Source organism: Vanessa cardui, chromosome 1 (assembly GCF_905220365.1).
Source record: "Vanessa cardui chromosome 1, ilVanCard2.1, whole genome shotgun sequence".
Taxonomy (NCBI): domain Eukaryota; kingdom Metazoa; phylum Arthropoda; class Insecta; order Lepidoptera; family Nymphalidae; genus Vanessa; species Vanessa cardui.
The window spans coordinates 5375271-5394926 of NC_061123.1; the positions used below are offsets into that span (position 1 = coordinate 5375271).

The window sequence follows — 19656 nt, forward strand, 5'->3', positions numbered from 1 at the left end:
TGCCATAAAAAAATTAAAAAAGCAGTGTTTATAATGTGTTTATTTAAAAAAAAAATTAAGATATGTTATTAAGACTCTTGCTTTAATATATATCTGTATAATGAAACGTGGAATCGTGCTTTTGTTTCTTTGCATAATTTAAGTTATTATATTATATTCTAGAGCTTTAAAGGTCCGTGGTAATACAATCTGACAGTAGATGAGTAGTCAGATCATCTATATAGACATATGATGGAAATAAAAATAACAATTAAAATTCCGTTAATTTCCAAATCATTCAAAATAACCAATTAATATTGTCCATCTCAATAATTTAAAGAATAGAACAATATCTTTTTGTGACTGTAGATTGCGCTGTCATTTTTACAATGTCATATAAACACACTTAGATTACGAATAATAATTATCATTGAGACACCTAAACCTAAAGGACCAAAATATAACCAATATGAATGCGTTTTATAAAATATTATTATGGTAACATTGTTATTTGTTACATACTTCATTATTCACCGACTTTAACATATAATAATTTGTATTTTTTGAGTTATTTGTAGTGTATCCGACAATATTTAAGTTCTATTTTCCGAATGCCCATTAATAAGTTATAACAAATATATTTCCGAACCGCAGTAGTATATAAAACATTTCAAATTAAAATGAGAGACAGTATCACTTAAGCAATATTTTAATAAGGTATATAATCGAAGAGTTCGTGGAAAATAATATTCCAAAAACTATAATGGATACGAGGTTCGTAACTATTATTTAATTGGAATTATTAGTGTTTTTTATTCTTTATAAAATATGATTAAATAATAAATTAATTTATTTTATTATAGACACAGTACGCCGGTTTCTGAAGGAAATCAAAGTATTTTGAAAAAGCCAAAATTCGTTTGGAAATCTAAAACCTCAGATTCAACCTGTAAGTATTAAGCAATTTTGTTTAAGGTAACTTAAATGGAAGATATTTTTAATTTATACAAAATAAAACTAATAAAATAAACTAAAATATAAGTATTAAATTGAAGTCTATTGTTTCAGCAACTCCACCAAGTTCAAAGACAAACCATGTAAGTATTTTAATTTATTATCATAAAAAATATTATTGTTTTAGCGGTAACTTTACTTAATTATTACATTAAATATTTTTATCGAATTATCAAAAATGTTATTGTTACTACAAAAATTATATTGCATGTACTATCAAATGTTGTTTAAATAATTCTTGTGGTATAATATTAATAAACTTAATTATTTTTTCTAGTCCATACTTTTGAAGAATGTTTGTCAGCGCGATAAAGGAATGAATAGTGGAATGAATGTGGTAAGAAAATAAGTAAATTATTTTGCACATTTCTTGGGATTAAATTATTTATATTATGATATATGATAATTTATTGCTTGAATGAAAGTATCTTAAATTTTATATCTGAAATATTAACTTTATTTTAGGATGAATTAAATAATGGTATACCACCTTCGGATATTTTATATAGTCCAAAAATTAATGCCATTAAAGAACCTAAGAGTCCAAACCCTGTTGAAATAAACAACACTGATAAGGATATTAAGTCATATGAAGTTTTTGACAAAACAGTATCTGACTTCCTTTTAAAGATTGCTGAACATACGGCATTGAAAAAACATGATTTGGTATGTTGTGTTGCTATCTACCTATTATTTTCCTTAATAAAATGCCCTAATTAAATTATAGTGCTGTTTGTTTATGATTTCCAATCATATTGTTTATAGTCTGCCCTGTGTATTGTTTCCCTGAATGTAAACTAAAAAATAAATGATATGCTTTTGAATTCAAGAATAAATAAATATGTCCACATGAAAGCCATCAACATATTATCATACAACAATATCCTGTGGATTTATCTGCATTAATGGAATGGAATTCATTTTTACCTAACACTACATTTAAGTGTTCAGTCACATACACATACATAAAATTTATATATACAGAATATAAAGATAAATGAAATCCACAATCCATAGTACTATAACTATATGGTTCTATTAGATATTTTTTAACTGTGAAATGGCTGAAATTAGATTATCATTTTATCTTTATGCTATAAAACTAGACACTTGTGTTGTTATAATATTATTCTTATATTTTTTTAAGGATATTACTAGCAAAGAAATAGAAGACTGTAAAATATTATACATTCAGTTGTTAGAAAAAATAAGTGAAGCCTTTAGGAGATTGTCTGACTTAACAAAAGATGTGTTACACGAGTATAATGATGAAACATACAAAAGTGTGAATAAAATAGAAGTTAAATTAAAATCAATAATACAAAGTCAAGGGCAACATAACGAATATGAAAATAATAATTCAAATGTTAATAGCATCATTCTACAAAGACAAAATTCATCAACATTTTGTATCTCCGATGATGAGTCTTTGCAAGCCCTAAGGCTGAGTGAGGGGATTGCCGATGAGTGCAAATCGTCTACATCGAGCCCGTTTTCTGAATATCAAACAAGCATCAAATCTAAAGTCATTGGTAAAAGATCTTTATCGTTAAATTCAAATTCCTCACATAATGATTCGACGCTTAACATTTATAGTAACCAAAGTGAAGCAGAAACAACAGGAACTAAAAAAAAATTCGTAGTCAAACGGCCTTCATCTGTTGCCCTTAAAGAACTAAGCGAAAAATCAATATCAAGTATTCCTTCAAATACATTGGAAAGAGTTAAAAACGCTTCAGAGAGGTTGCAGCCGGTACAAGCAGAAGGTCCGGCGAAATGCAGCTTTGTACCGGCTAGTTCAGTGCCCTTTCAACCTCCGGAATTGAGCAAATCCTTATCTTGTTTCCCCTCATCAGATGCGGAGTCGTCTATAAATAGGAACACGTCTTTTGAAACTGATTTCGATGATGAAACAAATGTCATTTCGCTCAATGATTCAACACCGAATCGTTCCAATAACGATGAGAGTGGAAGAAACATATTGATTGACGACGATGGCTGGCAAGTGTATGATCCCAATATGTTTGGCGAGGAAAATAATATTGATTCGAATGAACACGCCGCTAACCAATCACAAGATAATTTAATGGATCAAAACGAGAATGACCATGACGCGGTATATGAAGGAATGGGCGAGTTTCATCCTGGAACGATAAATGATGGAATAACAGGTCATTTTTCATCACATTTGATCAGAAATATTTATTTATTTACAATTTTACTATTTTTGTTATTTAGTTTGTCATTAACTTACAAATCTGATTATATTAATTAATCACTTCAATACTATCAATGCTAATATTACGAATGCAAAAGTAAGTCTGTCTGTCCGTTGCTCCTTCGAAAGTCTCTCCGACGAACTAAATGGCGAACGAAGCTGTGGCCGATTAAAAGTATTGTATAAATGTAAATCCATTTATTTATGCACATTTTTATTTATTTTTTTATTTTATAGAATAGGTTGGCGGATTAGCGTATGGGCCACCTGATGGTAAGTGGTCACCATCACCCATAGACAATGACGCTGTAAGAAATATTAACTATTCTTTACATCGTCAAATCGCCACCAACCTTGGGCACTAAGAAGCTATGTTCCTTGTGCCTGTAGTTACACTTGCTCACTCACCCTTCAAACCGGAACACAACAATACTGCGTACTGTTGTTTAGCGGTAGAATATCTGATGAGTGGGTGGTACCTACCCAGGCCGGCTTACACAAAGCCCTACCAGCAAGTAAATTTCTTCGTTTATTTAAAATTAGTAGGCAGACTTAAAATTGAGGCAGCTGATGATAAGTGGTCACAACTGCCCATAGACAAATGAGATGTAAGAAATATTAACAATACCTTACGTCGTTCTTATGCTAGCAACTTTGGCAACAAAGATGCTATGGCCCTTGTTATTGTATTCATTCTTTAAAATTTTACGTGACTGCTTATTTTTAGGTGAATTTGACGGTTTCAACTATCCTCACTCGGATCTTATGATGCAGAAGTTAAGAGAAAAGTTTGGTCTTAGATCATTTAGACCCAACCAGCTGCAAGTAATCAATGCTGCACTGCTGGGCCATGACTGCTTCGTTCTCATGCCAACGGGCGGTGGTAAGATAGGATTCTTTGCTATTTTGTTCGTTTATAATAATTTAGTCACAGCATACTATATATGAAAGCCAAGATGGCCCAGTTATTAGAACGCGTAAATCTTAAACAATGATGGCTGTAACCCTGGCTAAATTTTCAATTGTTTTTTTGTGTTTATTTACTTCCTTCATATATAGACCAAAATGTCATCGGTACAAGCTCTCGTGTTTGCAATATTCGATTCTGTTATTTTACGTATATTATATATTGAGTATTCTGATCTCATCAAGTAAAGTAATCTAAGTGATGAGTTATTTCCTTCTCGTTTTTTGAAGAAGCTTTGTCTATGTGATCATATATAGGACCTTCCATTTCAAACGTCATATATATTATTCAGGTAAATCGCTGTGCTACCAATTACCTGCCATCTTGACCCCCGGCTTGACTGTAGTTGTATCTCCGCTGAGATCGTTGATTTTGGATCAAGTCAACAAATTAAACTCGCTCGATGTAAGTATACCATAGCAGCTTTTTGCATAATTAAGAACAAGAAGAAATAAATGTTGATTACGAGTGTTGTACAATGGCTGGACTTATGGCTAATTAGCTATCTCTTCCAGACAACCCAATCTGAGAGTAACAATGATTATTATTATTAACAAAAATATTAAAAAAAAAGTTATAAATAAAAAAAAAGAAAACTTATTTTTTTTATTATCAATGATTATTAAAACCTAATATAAATAACTAGAAGATTACAATCTTAATCTTTATTAAACAATTTCAATATCTTTATTTGTTTATTTTGCTTGAAGTAATAGTTGTTATGTAATAATGCCGTTATAGATTTCTGCGGCGTACTTTTCCGGTGAACAATCAGCGGCCGAGGCTAACGAAATATACTACCAACTGTCGTTAGCGGAGCCGACGATCCGTCTCCTCTACGTGACGCCGGAGAAGCTCAGCAGCTCGGAAAAGTTTCAAAATACACTCAGTATGCTTTATTCTCGTGACCTAATTGCAAGGTGGGCATAACAATATGAAAATTATCACTATACTCAGAAACACATTATAATTTTCGCAGACGTGAACATATATGAAAAATGTATATAAATAAATAGTACTAGTGTATATAAACTGCAAAAGTATGGAATGGTTAATACTTCCTACAGAGCCAATAGGCTATTTGACAATGCGAAAAATAAATCGTGAATTATTGTAATCAGTGTATATTATGAGTTTAAAAATGATTATTTACTAACGAAACTTGAAAATAATACTTAATTTATTCAAAAATCAATAAATTAAAATGCATTTTTTCAAACGTTTGTCACGTGACACAAAACCCTGCTGATTGGCCGGGCTTAAGATGAAGTCACTTGCTTGTAAACCTTGCTTTTCTACTATATGTACCACAGATTAAAATACAACAAAGTGACGTCACCGACCCCATTGCAGCGCCATATTGTCCAAGTATCGTTTTCGCGCGTTATTTAAATATGGAATTTTTAATATGATATTTTTCGGCAAATATGTACTAGAAATAAAAAAATCAACTTTTACTGGGTCCCTTAACCTCTACTAAATAATATAAAATGGATTTTAAAAACCAGTCAAATAGCCTATTACTGTGTTGTGAGGAAGTAGAGGAGGAAGGAATTGGGAAATATGTGTATGAAAATGAACACGTACCCGGTAGGTTCGTGGTGGACGAGGCCCACTGCGTGTCGACGTGGGGCCACGACTTCCGCAAGGACTACAAGCGGCTGGGCGAGCTGCGGCGCCGCTTCCCGCGCGTGCGCCTCATGGCGCTCACGGCCACCGCCACGCCGCGCGTGCGCACCGACATCCTGCACCAGCTCAAGGTACGCTCCCCCCCCCCTCTGCAGCCGCTCGCTACGTGCGCTCATGTGGACTCCGTTCACTAAATACAGAGACTCATGTGATAACAGTTATGGTAAGTGATGGTAAGTGGTCACAATCGCCAAGTGTACAGTGTAAGGGACTCTGTTTTTATTTTATTGTTTAATAAAATCTGATAAAATTAATATATTTAACAATATTTTGTTTTCGATTAATTCAAATTTGGAAATAATATTTGCAGGTGACAAATTGCAAATGGTTTCTATGCAGTTTCAACCGCCCAAACCTCTCCTACGAGGTTCTGGAAAAGACACCGAAAGACGTAAACAAGGACATTATAAAGGTTATCCGCCAGAGGTTTTCAGGGTAAGTTTGCTTAACATTTCTCGGGTCTAAGTTTTGTGTACGTGTGCATCAAATTATAACAGATTGGAATTACTGCATTCTTTAAAACTAATTTAGAGAAAAATGGTTATAGCGTCAAATGTTGTTTGTTTCGCAGTGACTGTATAGCCGTTAAATGGCGGAAGTCACTCTCATACTATATATTAGCAAAGAAAACATTTAAGTTTTTTTTTCTTTAATATAGATCTTTGGAAATATGATTATTATATCCTTCTATCAAAATTAATTATATGTGTCTAAAGGAGTATTTTTTTAATTTACTATACTTATACTGAATATAATTGCATATAATTCTATAATCACGTATTACGTACCATAAGAAGAAACCATTAAGATAAACTCTAAAAAATCCGACAATTGCAAAAAAAACTTTATTGTCTTAATAAAGTTGTCGGTTTGTATGGTGGCGCAGGTTGTCGGGCATCGTGTACTGCCTGTGGCGCAAGGAGTGCGAGGCGCTGGCGCTGGAGCTGCGCAAGGCGGGGCTGCAGGCGGCCGCCTACCACGCCGGCCTGCAGCCGCGCGCGCGCGAGGACGTGCAGGCGGGCTGGCTGGCAGACCGCTATACCGTGGTGCGGGCACTCTCTGTCTCTACACCTAGGAAACCTTGCTCGAGATAGCTTTCTTTTTGCAATAATTGTTCATGTTAATCATTAAAATAACATCATCATCATCATAGATATGACATTGGGGCCAAGCATAACAAATATTAGGGAAAATTTGGTTTACCCAATGATACAGCCCCGACGCTTAAAAGATAGGCCATGGTTCTTAACTCACGTTATCTCTGACAGTATCGCAGTAAAATTAAATATGTTTTTTTAATTTTGTGTGTTAAGGCGATAGTTTCATCTCCATAGTATGCTATCATTTAAATTAAAATATGATAAAACGATTTAAAAGATCTGCGCAACGATTGCCTTCGGTATGGGCATCGACAAGGCGGACGTGCGCTTCGTGATACACCACAGCATGCCCAAGTCGGTGGAGGGCTACTACCAGGAGGCGGGCCGCGCCGGCCGCGACGGCGAGCCGGCCGCCTGCCTGCTCTACTACAACTACTGCGACGTGACCCGCATTCGGCGCATGCAGGAGAGTGAGTAAGCATTGCACGAGCAATTAAATTAAATCTTTATCCTTCTTTTTAGTGCGACAAAAAGAACTTTTTTTATGTACACCCCGGTTAATAAATGAAGTATGATTACAAATAATTTCATGCTCATGGTTCGAGAATTGGTTCACAGAGGAGAGAAGCACAACGAAGGAAGCCCGGCAGGTGCACCTCGACAACCTGATGCTGATGGCGCAGATGTGCGAGAACGTGTCGGAGTGCCGGCGCGTGCAGGTGCTGGCGTACCTGGGCGAGCACTTCCCGCGCGAGCGCTGCGTGCGCGGCCGCGCGCCGTGCGACACGTGCCGCCGCGCCGCGCGCCGCGCGCCCGTCGACGTCACGCGCGACTGCGTCACCGTCGCGCGCGCCGTGCGGGACCTGCGCCGCCCCTACACGCTGCTGCAGCTGGCCGACGCGCTGCGCGGCTCCATGCAGCAGCGCGTCGCGCAGCTGCAAGGCAACCCCTTGCACGGCCTGTGAGCTACATTCTACTTTACTAACTACTCGTTGCCATTTGTCGACCATTGACGCAAGAAACACTAAACTTTTGACAGACTTTATTACTTGGTGGTAGGGCTTTGTGCAAGCCTGTCTGGGTAGGTACCACCCACTCATCAGTTATTCTACCGCCAAATAACAGTACTTAGTATTGTTGTGTTCCGGTTTGAAGGGTGAGTGAGCCAGTGTAACTACAGGCACAAGGGACATAACATCTTAGTTCCCAAGGTTGGTGGCACATTGACGATGTAAGGAATAGTTAATATTTCTTACAGCGTCATTGTCTATGGGTGATGGTGACCACTTACCATCACGTGGCCCATATGCTCGTCTGCCAACCTATACCATAAAATAAAAATAAAAAAAAATAGACACTTTTGAAACTCACTATCTCCCTAGAGGGTCGGTGCCAACTTAGTCGTGACGTATTTCAGCTCGACGTATTTTACTGCCTCGTTGTTTGTAGTACTACTGCAAATCCTCAAGTCCTGGGTCTAATCTCAATGGTAAATTTTCAAATATCTTCTAAAGGGCAACGTTCCCAAAAGTAGCCCGAAAATCGTTTACAAAAGAAAGACACTACAAGCAGTCACAGATGACTGTCAAGTCTACTCTAAATGTTAAAGTATAGTTTATTTTATGAATTTTCAGATGCAAGACGTGGGCGCGCGGCGACGCGCAGCGTCTGCTGCGGCAACTGCTGTTCAAGAAAGTACTACGCGAGCGCATCGAGATAAACAACGACATCTCCAACGCATACATCACGGCCGGACCCGAGTTAGACAGGTACTCGATATTGCACTAAATATTTTGTATACACTACTTTCATGGCATTTTTCTAATGAAAGATTTTTCGAATTATCGTGTAAATAGAAAATACTTGTTTTTGTCTGTAGGAATATTTATTTATTTTATAACACAGTAAAATATTATAGAATGCTTCAAATTTTCATCACTTATGAGTATGCTTGCTTAAAACAAGCGCGCACTTAAAACACGAATGATGTCGTGCATGGACATTTGTAAATCGTTGGCCCCAGTAATCCACTGTTCGCTTACAAGCTGGTATTCGTTAAGTTCGTGCAACTTCGCTGTCATTAAACTTCTGCAACTGCTAAAATTACATGTCAAATGATCGACATTAATTTTTTGGTTATATATCTAAGAAGTCAAGTAAGTGACTAATATATTCGTTCGTATATGTTTATTTATAAAAATTATAGTTAAAAATACTTTTTAGTATATATTCGTCAATATCTTCAGATTGCTATCGGGTGAAATGAAAATTGAGTTCGATAAGCAACCGCAATCCCAGCCGACGGCGGCCGCCGCCGCTCCGGCACGCGCTGCCTCCGACGCGGCCAGCGCCGGCATCACCGCCAGACTGGAGACTCTCAAAAATCGCTGCTACGCTGATCTGGTCGAAGCCTGCAGGTAACGAGACACCCAGTCTAGTGTTAGCTCGATGCGATCACGCTACCACTGAAAGGATCCGTTTCCAGACAGATGGCGCAGGAGCGCGGCGCGACGCTGACGACGCTGTTCCCGCAGGCGTCGCTGCGGGCCATGGCGAAGAGCCTGCCCGAGACTGCGGAGGCTATGTTGGCGCTGCCGCACGTCACGCGCGCCAACTACGACAAGTACGGACACCGTTTGCTGCGCATCACTTCAGATTATTCCGTCGAGAAGCTAGGTGAGCTGGTAAACAAATCGGAAGTACAGTGAGTGTCAAATTTACCGATGATCACTTTGTATCTCTTCATTTTAGGTATCCTGATGGATTACCAGGACGAACTGGAGATGCATTCGGCTGAGAAGTCGACCTCGAACCCAACCTGGAGTCCCAAGGCTAAAGCAAAGCCTCGTCGAGCGCGTAAAACTGGTGCGCGTAAAGGCGGGGTACAGAAGAGGTGATTGTTTGTTGAGTTTTCTTATTTAGAATAATATGCTAACAAGGATTATTGTCTTGATTATTAAGGATTGGAGAGGCCTATGTCCAGCAGTGGACAAAAACGGGCTGATGATGTGAAGGATTCGCATTTTTGTGACAAAAATATTTCATCTAGTTTACCGGTTGCATTGATGGAAAAGCTTTAATCGAATCGTAATCAAACTAGAATAGATGCAAAATTATAGATTTGCAGGATGACTATAATTCAGACACATTTTTGTTAAATCTCTTGTGCAATATCTTAGACGACACAACAAAAACAATTTATTATAAAATATTACAAACAAAAGTTAAAAACTTAAATTACCATAGACATATAATTTTCCAATGTTTCAAAACAGCCACCAAACAAACAGTATCCAAGTCGAGACAGTCTAAGCAGAAGACAATATAAACTATTGAACTGATGCGTTAGTGTCGCTTGTCGTTACAATATATGTATATTATTCTGTTAACCACGGTGTCTTTAGAAAATATTTATGTTTGTGTTAATATTTGGCACTTAGAACGAAACGAGAGGGCTCGACACTCACGAAGACTAAAGCGGCTCTGAACACTTCGAGGGCGCGCAAGCAGACGCGCGAGCGAGTGGCGCGCGCCGTGCCGGGTGAGCCGACGTTTGCTTCTATAGTGTTTATACGGAAATATGCCCAAAGAAACCGAGAAAGTTGCTTTTTAGATTTATTTTGATTATTATTTATTGGTCAAACATTTTCGACCACCATTTTCCATTAGCCGCCATGCAAAAATAGGTGGGTGGGATTCTCACCTAAGTCAGTTGATGGTACGCGGCTACAGAAATTACCTGACCTAACCAAAATTTTGGGTTCAGGCTCAAGGCTTGTGCACTGTAGTTATTTATACTAGCTTACTCACTCTTTAAACTGGAACACAACAATACTACGTATCAGGAATATCCAATTAGGAAGATTGGCGGTAGGATATCCGATGTCTGATATCCCTATCTGGACGAAATAGATATTTTGAAATTTCTATCTTGGTTTACATTTCGAAAAAGCGCCTAAAAATTTCAGTCTTTTCGTTTGCTTTATTATATATATATATATATATTTTAATAAGATGCATTTTAATTTATAAGCCCTTATATATAGAATACTGTAAATACATAAAATATGACTTAGCGATTATTTTTCGACATTGATATCTCACTTTTTTTTTTAAAAAGATTAGTAATAAGAATATTCGTTTTTGAATTATTTTAGTGGCCGGAGGAAGCAGACTGGGCGCTATGCCGATGCCTCGTGCGAACGCTGCTACGGCTCGCCCCGGAGTTTTACCATCCAGACTAAACTTCATGTAAACTCTTCTTGATTCTTGATGACAATAAAAAAAAACATGGACAACATATGAATTTAATGCCTCAATTATAAAATGAAACTATGTGAGAACCCAGTTGTATATTCAAACTATTTATTTTGCTTCCGAACAGTAATATTATCTACGAAGCAGTTCTTGCTTGAATAACTGATAGTTTGGTAAATATATGAAATCGACAGACTAGTGTTTCGATAAAAATTATAAACGGCAATAAATTACGTTATTAATAAGCAAAACATCGAATACTGAATGATAAATATGACACAGACGTAAGAAGGTAGGTACGCCAAAGACCACATATAGTTGTATATTTTTGCATTTACATGTTGATTGCTGGTTGATTATACATGTTTGTTGTAACTTGTTCAATTAGTCAGAATTATACTTTTACCTATAGATTTATAATGAATTTCAGAATATTTAAAAGATTAATAATTTCATTGTATGTATATCATTTGTTATATATATATAAGATAAGTATCATAATATCTGTAATGATTCGTTGTATGAAATCTTTTTATAAACGTGTACAAATCTTATGCCATTTTTTAGTTCAATTTAATTGTGATGTGTACAGAATGAATGCCTTGATAACTTACAATAAATTTTATTTTTTACTTCTTTTAATATTATTTTATATAATAGCCCCCCCCCCCCGCCGTACATGTCTTTTTTGACACATACAAATGTAACACTTTGTGTGTACCTTATTTGTGATGAATCTGACAATTTTTTCTAATGCGAAAAGTTTCGGCGCAGTTGCGTTTTCGAATACTCGATTCCTGGATTTGTCGATATGACGTCATTATGACGTTATACATTTTTTTACAATACGGGATTTACATACGTAAAACTTAGATTTTTTAAATTTATTTTTTAATAAATTTTAATTAAATTTTGAGGTCTATATGTCCGATAAAAATCATGTTACGTATGGGGATTGGGGTGTCCACCACCCCGAAAATGTCGATATGACGTCAATGTATCTCCCCCACAAAAGAGTTACTAACTCAATGCAGGCGAGTGACAGGAATAACAAGTTTGTCTTTGTGCATACATACATCACATTACATAATATAGGTATGTTCATATATTTAAAGAAATCAAATTATTAACTATTGCTTCTCAATATATGAACATATCACTCTACCTATCCTTTTCTGTACCACAAATATCGTATAGATAGGGGGTTTGCATAAAATGCCCCAAAGCATAATACCGTAAGACATTATACTATGAAATTAACTGAAATAAATTTAGTCAGGCGTATCAACATCGGTGAATAATCTAATCTTTATGTCTACAAATGCCGCAGAGCTAAGTCTGTTCGCCAAGCCGTTTACATGGAGGACCCATTGCAACTTGCTATCAAAAGTAAGGCCAGGAAATTCAGCTGACTAAATTCAATCTATCTATTCCTCCTTGATAAGTACATCAGTTTTTACATTCTTAACAATTCTTGTTTATTTGTTATTTTATTATTTAGCCTAAGACTAGTTACGCTAAACCGTGATGGTTTAACTGACTTCTGACTGACTGGAAAACTAAAGAGGTATCTTCAGTAAACAATGCTATATCATGTTTGTTCCTTGTAAGAAAGGGCAAGTTATTTATGTATTGGGGCATTCATAACAGTAAAACTTATGCAGATGTTCAAACAAACACAAAAAACCATTCTTGTTCATATGTAGGCTCGTTTTAATACAGGGTGCAGGGGCGCATAAAGTAAGGGCGCCGTATCCAGCAGGTCTCTTTAAAATCTGTTTTGGAGATAAGAGGGATCAGCAGGTAATTGCTTCCCCTGTGTTTAGTGTGATTGAGCCTTGGCAATGCATACTATCAATGAACTCTCTTCGAAAGAAGCGTACATATTTTTAAAAAATGTATGCTTTTACAAAAAGCGGCGTATTATATTTAATTTGTCTTGGCTTATAATTTACTTTATTATTGATTCAAAAAACAAGTGGTTTTATATTTTACGAAATTGAACCAATTTACACCTGAAAATTGAGTTATAAGTTACAATAGCGGAAAATTTAAATTACTTCAATTTAATAGTCAGAAATATTATGCATAGAAAACACATTTTAAATCAAAGTGAATCAAAATCGAAAATAGATATTATAAATCATTTATTGCTATAATGAATCGAACCGATAATAAAAATTTTACGTAGCCGAATCACTAGTTCCATCTGTCAAAATTGAATAACCGATAACGGGTTGGACACTTCACACTGAACATTGAACAAGGGTAAAAATTTGTTAGGTACTGTTTTGAAAATAACATTGCCTCAACATCAGAAGGTACTTTTACAAGAAAAACCTTGCTTCAAAAATTGGACTACAAAAATTCTGTACAGATTACAGTGTTTGACAATTAATTCAATCTTTCTGAGGGTTAGTTTTAACAATATAAACATAAACCGAGTGTCAGTGTTTTTTCTGTGAAATATGAATCCAACTGTTGATACATAACTGGTAGTGGTACTGTTGTTGCTGTTTTGACTTTTGAGCACTTGGAAGTTTCAGATTCGGTACATAAATTCATTTGTGTTTTGTTAATTTGAATCTTTTTACTAGTTTTTATAAGGTTTCTTCAAAAACAAATAAAATAGTAGTATTTCATCGTTTTTAGTTTGTTTAACATTTGTTTTTTGTAACACTAACAATCAAATATTATTACACAGCTGGTATGTCATCATCCAGTAATATATCTCAATCTGGATATTCACCATCAGAACCAGAAACGCCACAGGTATCTTTTTTAGAAATATTACTTAATATAAGCATTGATGAATAGAAACATGGATATTGTTATCAATTGATTCATAATTTTCAGAGTACACCGCAATCGCGAATACAAAGTTTTGATCAATCTTTAAGTCATGGAGATCATGGACACAGCTTTGAACAATCATTAAAGAATGCTCATAAAGAACTACATCAAAAAAGAATACAAGCTCTACGTAAAGAACTGGACTATTTGAAATCCACAGAATGGAAATTTGATTATGACAAGGGTTTTGTTCAATAGACATAGTATATTGCTTAGTAATAATATTCTCATTCCATTACTAAAATGCTTTCATATATTAAAGATTTATTCAATTATCTGATCAGTAGTAATGATGTTAGTGAAACTGATCAGGATAAAGAAAAATTCTTAGCCCATGAACTACTAGAATTAGATATTCAAGCCCAAAAAGAAGCACCTGTGTCCACAAATATTGAGAGAGACACACCTAGTGATGCAATTTGTTTTAAAAAGACAGGTAAATATTTGCAATTAAACAAAATACAGTTGTTTTTCAGAATTTATATGGTGTTTATTTTATTTTTAAAGTAAGTGCTAAGAATGTGCATTTCAACCGACAACTGATTTAAACCCAGGCAAGCAATATTGAGTTTTTTAAGTTCTTAAAATTCATTTATTATAATGCTTCCAGTGCTCCATGGTGACGGAAATCTGAATGATGGATGTGATTAAATAAAATAAAATTCTGCTACATTCTGTGTATCCAATTTGCTTTGGTACAGCATGGTGAAACAAGCTCCAATTATTCTATTTGTTTAATAATTGTATTTGATATTTATTAAAAACTAAATTTTCTTTTCATATTGGTGACCAAAAATTTTATAAAATTTTTTTACATAGTTTAATTGTTTCAGGCCTTATAACATACTGTGAGAATAATATTGTTCTGATAGATGGGACAGTTTATTATGATACATCTAACTGTACTTTAAAATTCAATGTAAATGACAAAGTCCTATACTTAGGTTATAAGGATAGCAATGAGAGTATTGTCATTGTCAGAATTTTAGCAAACCTTGGGTTATCTTGGGGAGATGTTGAAGAAGCAGAAGAGAATAAATTTAATGTCGTTGAGCATGTGTTAATTGGTCATGTAGCAAAAAGGCAGGATAGATTTATTTATATAAGTGAAAGTGATTTAAAATTCAACCTAGATGATGTCGAAGGAACCTTTGTACCTATAGAAGGAGATTGGTTGGAAATAATGTGTGCTGTGCAAGAAGATTCTTTAAGACCATTTAATATTTCCACTGAACAAGTATGTTGTTGGTTATTTATTTATTTATTTATTGTAAAAAGTTACACCATCGACTTATCACTAAACACTTAAAAAAAAAAAATATTTAATCTGGGTAACATTCGAGGTGATACATCTTTATAGGTGTAAACAACATTGAAAATTGATTTGAATTTAATCTCATCCGACTGCCTACACTATTGTAACTAGATTGTAACTAATACTCATTATGTTTACAATTTTATTAAAATATTGTTAGAAATAGTGTACGATGTTTCTTTGAGATTATTTCTAAGTGTGGTGTTTAAATTTCCTCATATTAACTTACATTAATTTATATGTTACACTATCCTTTATGTTTTAGGTTTTAAAAGTGATTGCTTTTAATGCTATTAGAACCAAGATCAAAAGTGGAATTATTACTGAATGGTCAGGCACTTCAGGAATATGTGACAAACAAATTTATATTGACAACAGGACTCTATTGAGTGGTATTCAACCAGTTCTAGGATCTAGGGTAATTAATTATTTCCTATATTCTTTTTATAAGACAGTAAATGAAAGAATCATATCAAATTAAAATATTGATCATTTGTATAAGGAAGTATCCAATTTGAAATTCAATCTTTAGCCTTGTCTGCTAGTTTTATTTGACAGACAGATGACCTTGATAATTACATACAATTAAGAGTATAATGAAATGTACATATATGACAAATAAGAATTGTTTCTGCAGTTCTTAGTGCAACACAGTTAGGACATAAAATGTATTGTACAGTTTGGGTAAGAAAAAGTTCCTCACCTAAGATCTATTTTCGTGTATGATTTGATGTTTAGATTCAAAAGGTACTAAGAGTTTACGACTTGGTAAAGGAATGAATTAAAAAACTGATGAAGGTTTCCTTACTCTAGACTGTACAATTTGAAGTATATATATACATACTACATAAACATAACAATTAAAATGTAACATTTAAAAATTCAATAGATATTTATTCTAGGTTTTAGTAGAAGCAATAGAAAGTAATCAAGGTTCATGCACATGGCGAGCTATAAAGTTGATGGTTGTTAATAATGGACCTACTAGAGAGCTGCAGAATGAAATACTAAACGAAGAGCAAATTAGTCTTGATTTAGAAGAAGAAAAGAATATAGAGATGACACATCCTGTGAAATTTGAACAAATAAGTTTTCAACAAGTGCATAAAATAATTTTAAATATTACAAATAGAAGTAATCAGTTGTATGTCATTAACAAATGGATCATATTAAGCAAAAAACGAAACTCTCAAATACAAGTTAAACCATTTATAAATCAATCAATAAAATTGGACCCAGGACAGAAACTTAGTTTCACTATTACATGTATTCCAAAATTTTTTGGGCAATCTAAAGAGAGTTTGGTGTTTCTCTTCAAAGGATTTCAATTGAAACGAATTATTGAGATTAATGTAATTGAAAACAAACAAAATCTAAGTGAAGATGTTAGTGACAATTACAACCAAAAGAAAGAATTACACAAAGTGGAAGAAATGAAGAAAATAAGAGACAATGTTGAACCATGTATTGCTGGAGTAAAGCCATGTAAATTACCATCATTTGTTGATGTCAGGATTGGAAATTATCCTATTCCAGATAAAATATGGGCTGTCCTCTTAGGAGATTCGGAGAAAACAATTTTCTCCAGTGATTTCAATAAATTATTAGCCAAAATTGAAATGAATTTTCCCTTTCTGTCGCAAAATTTAACAATTAATAATTATATAGACAAATGGCATACACTTTTATGGATGGATGAAGTTCAAGCTAATTTAAACATGAGAATTTATGATAACAGTAAAGCATTCTTAATACATTGTGATGAGTACCTGGGCATTGAAATAACTGGGCTAAGTGAAAGAAGACCATCATTGATTAAAGGAGATAGGGTTATCGTAAAAGATATTAGGAATGCCCATGCACCTCGATATGAAGGCTATATTCATAACATAAGAGGGAATTTAGTTTTGATTAAATTTAATTCACAGTTTCATGAGACTTACAATGGTGGGGATGTGTCAATAGAGTTCCATTTTAGTCGAACCTCATATAGAAGATCACACCATGCCATTAATTTGGCTTTGTCTAATCTCGGTCCTGATATATTGTTTCCTTCTCGAATAAAAATTAATTCCCTCCAGATACCTGAAGAGAATCTTGGTAAAATAAAATGGTTTAATCCAAAGTTAAACAGCATTCAAAAAAATGCTGTAATAAATATACTTAAAGGCGAATGTCGTCCGATGCCCTACGTTATATTCGGTCCTCCAGGTACAGGAAAAACAGTAACTGTTATTGAAACTATTCTACAAATATTGACTATGGTTCCAGAAAGTAGAATTTTGGTTGCCACGCCATCAAACAGTGCGTCAAATTTAATAACAGAAAGATTATTACAGTATAAAGGCTCCTTTACTGGTTCAGTTGCTAGAATGATTGCGAATTATTTAGTCGATTCTGATAGCTTACCCAGTGCAATCAAACCTTATTGTACTCATTTTGATATATCCGGTGAAAATAGGGTTGCAAAATATAAAGATAATTATCAGAATATTCACATATGTAGACATCGTGTTACTATCGGCACATGTTATTGCCTTGGCATGTTCTTGCATTTCAAATTACCTAAAGGCCACTTTACTCATATAATAATAGACGAAGCAGGCCAAGCTACGGAACCCGAAATAATGTTGCCAATGAATTTTACTCACAAAGAACATGGACAAATCATTCTGGCAGGTGATCCAATGCAATTAGGGCCTATTATTCTATCGAAATACTGCAAAGAAAATAGTATGGACGAATCTTTCTTATGTAGGCTACTCGATAGATTTCCTTACCTGAAGGATTATGATTCATTTCCAAACGGCTTTGATAACCGACTTGTAACAATGCTGAATGAGAACTACAGATCATTGAAGGAAATCATAAAATTGCCCAGTGATATGTTTTACGACGGAAAGCTTGTTGCAAAAATAGATGAAAGTAAGCCATGGACATTAAAATTTATCCAAGCGACCTGTGAAATTTTTGAATCGAATAGTAGCTCAGGAGGAATGTTTGTGTATGGTATTAAGGGTGAAAATGTGAGAGCAGCGGACAGCCCATCTTGGTATAATCCTCAAGAGGCGGCAATGGTAGCACTAACTGCATGTAAACTGTATAAAAAACACATAACGGCTGATGAAATTGGTATTATAACACCATATTTGGCACAGGTAATTGAAACAATTTAAATTATATTATTATTTTACTAAATGTAAATGAAATTTCGAGGATAGAGATATTTGAATATACAACTAATATTTTTCAATACAATTTTAACTCGTTAAGATTGAAATATTTCTAAGCGATATCACGGGGCGACATAGTCTTTAACAGCCACACTGTACATACACATTGTTACAGCTTTTAGGGCTTTCTGTGGCTTCACACACGCCTTATATTTGCTGGAACCCATTTATATGCGTATTCAAGTATAATTCGTATTCACGTTGTTTAGCGTCGTAACTAATAACAAAAACCTACTCGAATTCTGACCTACCCAACACTTTATCCTGTCGTTTTATCTGTAAGTATATTAAAATATATTTACTGGCCGACAAAACGATAGGATAACAGCTGCCAACACTCTTAATGGAGATGAGACCGAATGTATTGTGAATATACACGAATGTTTAACCATCCCGGCTCGATAGTAGAGATATACTTATTTTATTTTAAAACATTGAATTATTAATAACATTTTATATTCTATTTATTATTTGCAGGTGAAATATTTGCGAGTCCTTTTCAATTCTATGGGCCTGCCTATACCTAAAATAGGTACGGTTGAAGACTTTCAAGGCCAAGAGCGACCAATTATTCTTATATCAACTGTGAGATCTTCTGAGTCATTTCTAGAGGAAGATTCAAAACAAGCATTAGGATTTGTAGGCAATCCAAAACGATTCAACGTCGCATTAACAAGAGCTCAAATATCAACGATAATTTTTTGCAATCCACATCTTTTGTCCACGGATCCTTCGTGGAAGAAAGTAATAGAAAATGCAGTTTCTACAGAGAAATACATGGGCTGTGATCTGCCCTTTGAGTTTGATAATACTGTGAATAATATATATTAATTTTTTTTTTGAAAATGTCTTTTATTTTCCTCAGGGTCTTAATTATATTATATTATATTCGCTATTTCAATATTGTTCTGTTAAAGAAATAATTAATCCCAAATGGCATTTAAAATCTTAAATGTTAATTTTAGTCAACATGCATACCTTATCTATTAATCTAATTACTATGATTGTTTTTTACGTTATCGAAGTAATCA

The 19656-nt window shown here is 34.6% G+C and overlaps 2 protein-coding genes across 7 annotated transcripts; both read left to right on the forward strand.

The window, feature by feature from the left end:
• Nucleotides 1-398: 398 nt before the first annotated feature.
• Nucleotides 399-11866, forward strand: LOC124529662 (Bloom syndrome protein homolog). Of its 3 annotated transcripts, XM_047103503.1 has the most exons (20): nucleotides 399-753; nucleotides 843-928; nucleotides 1048-1076; nucleotides 1271-1330; nucleotides 1459-1659; nucleotides 2141-3164; nucleotides 3939-4094; nucleotides 4471-4583; nucleotides 4920-5098; nucleotides 5773-5938; nucleotides 6178-6302; nucleotides 6754-6913; nucleotides 7245-7437; nucleotides 7586-7928; nucleotides 8602-8736; nucleotides 9214-9384; nucleotides 9453-9643; nucleotides 9719-9860; nucleotides 10408-10508; nucleotides 11125-11866. In XM_047103503.1, the coding sequence occupies exons 1-20, from the start codon at nucleotides 743-745 to the stop codon at nucleotides 11220-11222; spliced, it is 3684 nt and encodes a 1227-aa protein (XP_046959459.1). In that variant the 5' UTR covers nucleotides 399-742; the 3' UTR covers nucleotides 11223-11866. The 3 variants fall into 3 exon arrangements, with proteins under 3 accessions (XP_046959459.1, XP_046959469.1, XP_046959476.1); XM_047103513.1 differs by lacking the exon at nucleotides 1459-1659; XM_047103520.1 differs by lacking the exons at nucleotides 9453-9643; nucleotides 9719-9860; nucleotides 10408-10508; nucleotides 11125-11866 and having other exon boundaries at nucleotides 7245-7441; nucleotides 9214-9359.
• A 1604-nt stretch (nucleotides 11867-13470) lies between these two features.
• On the forward strand, nucleotides 13471-19464 carry LOC124543933 (probable RNA helicase armi). 4 transcript variants are annotated; one of them, XM_047122281.1, is made up of 7 exons: nucleotides 13471-13545; nucleotides 13929-13996; nucleotides 14081-14513; nucleotides 14911-15314; nucleotides 15658-15810; nucleotides 16295-18550; nucleotides 19103-19464. In XM_047122281.1, exons 3-7 carry the CDS (start codon nucleotides 14321-14323, stop codon nucleotides 19454-19456), a joined length of 3360 nt encoding a protein of 1119 aa, XP_046978237.1. In that variant the 5' UTR covers nucleotides 13471-13545; nucleotides 13929-13996; nucleotides 14081-14320; the 3' UTR covers nucleotides 19457-19464. The 4 variants fall into 4 exon arrangements, with proteins under 4 accessions (XP_046978237.1, XP_046978229.1, XP_046978221.1 ...); XM_047122273.1 differs by having other exon boundaries at nucleotides 13479-13638; XM_047122265.1 differs by having other exon boundaries at nucleotides 13486-13775.
• Nucleotides 19465-19656: the final 192 nt, after the last annotated feature.

Coding starts and splice junctions, on each gene's coding strand:
- LOC124529662 (XM_047103503.1), top strand. Junction 3,165..3,938: donor GATAAATGATGGAATAACAG/GTCATTTTTCAT, acceptor GCTTATTTTTAG/GTGAATTTGACGGTTTCAAC. Junction 7,438..7,585: donor CATTCGGCGCATGCAGGAGA/GTGAGTAAGCAT, acceptor ATTGGTTCACAG/AGGAGAGAAGCACAACGAAG.
- LOC124543933 (XM_047122281.1), top strand. CDS start 14,321: ATGCTTTCATATATTAAAGATTTATTCAATTATCTGATCAGTAGTAAT. Junction 15,315..15,657: donor TTAATATTTCCACTGAACAA/GTATGTTGTTGG, acceptor TTTATGTTTTAG/GTTTTAAAAGTGATTGCTTT. Junction 18,551..19,102: donor TAACACCATATTTGGCACAG/GTAATTGAAACA, acceptor TATTATTTGCAG/GTGAAATATTTGCGAGTCCT.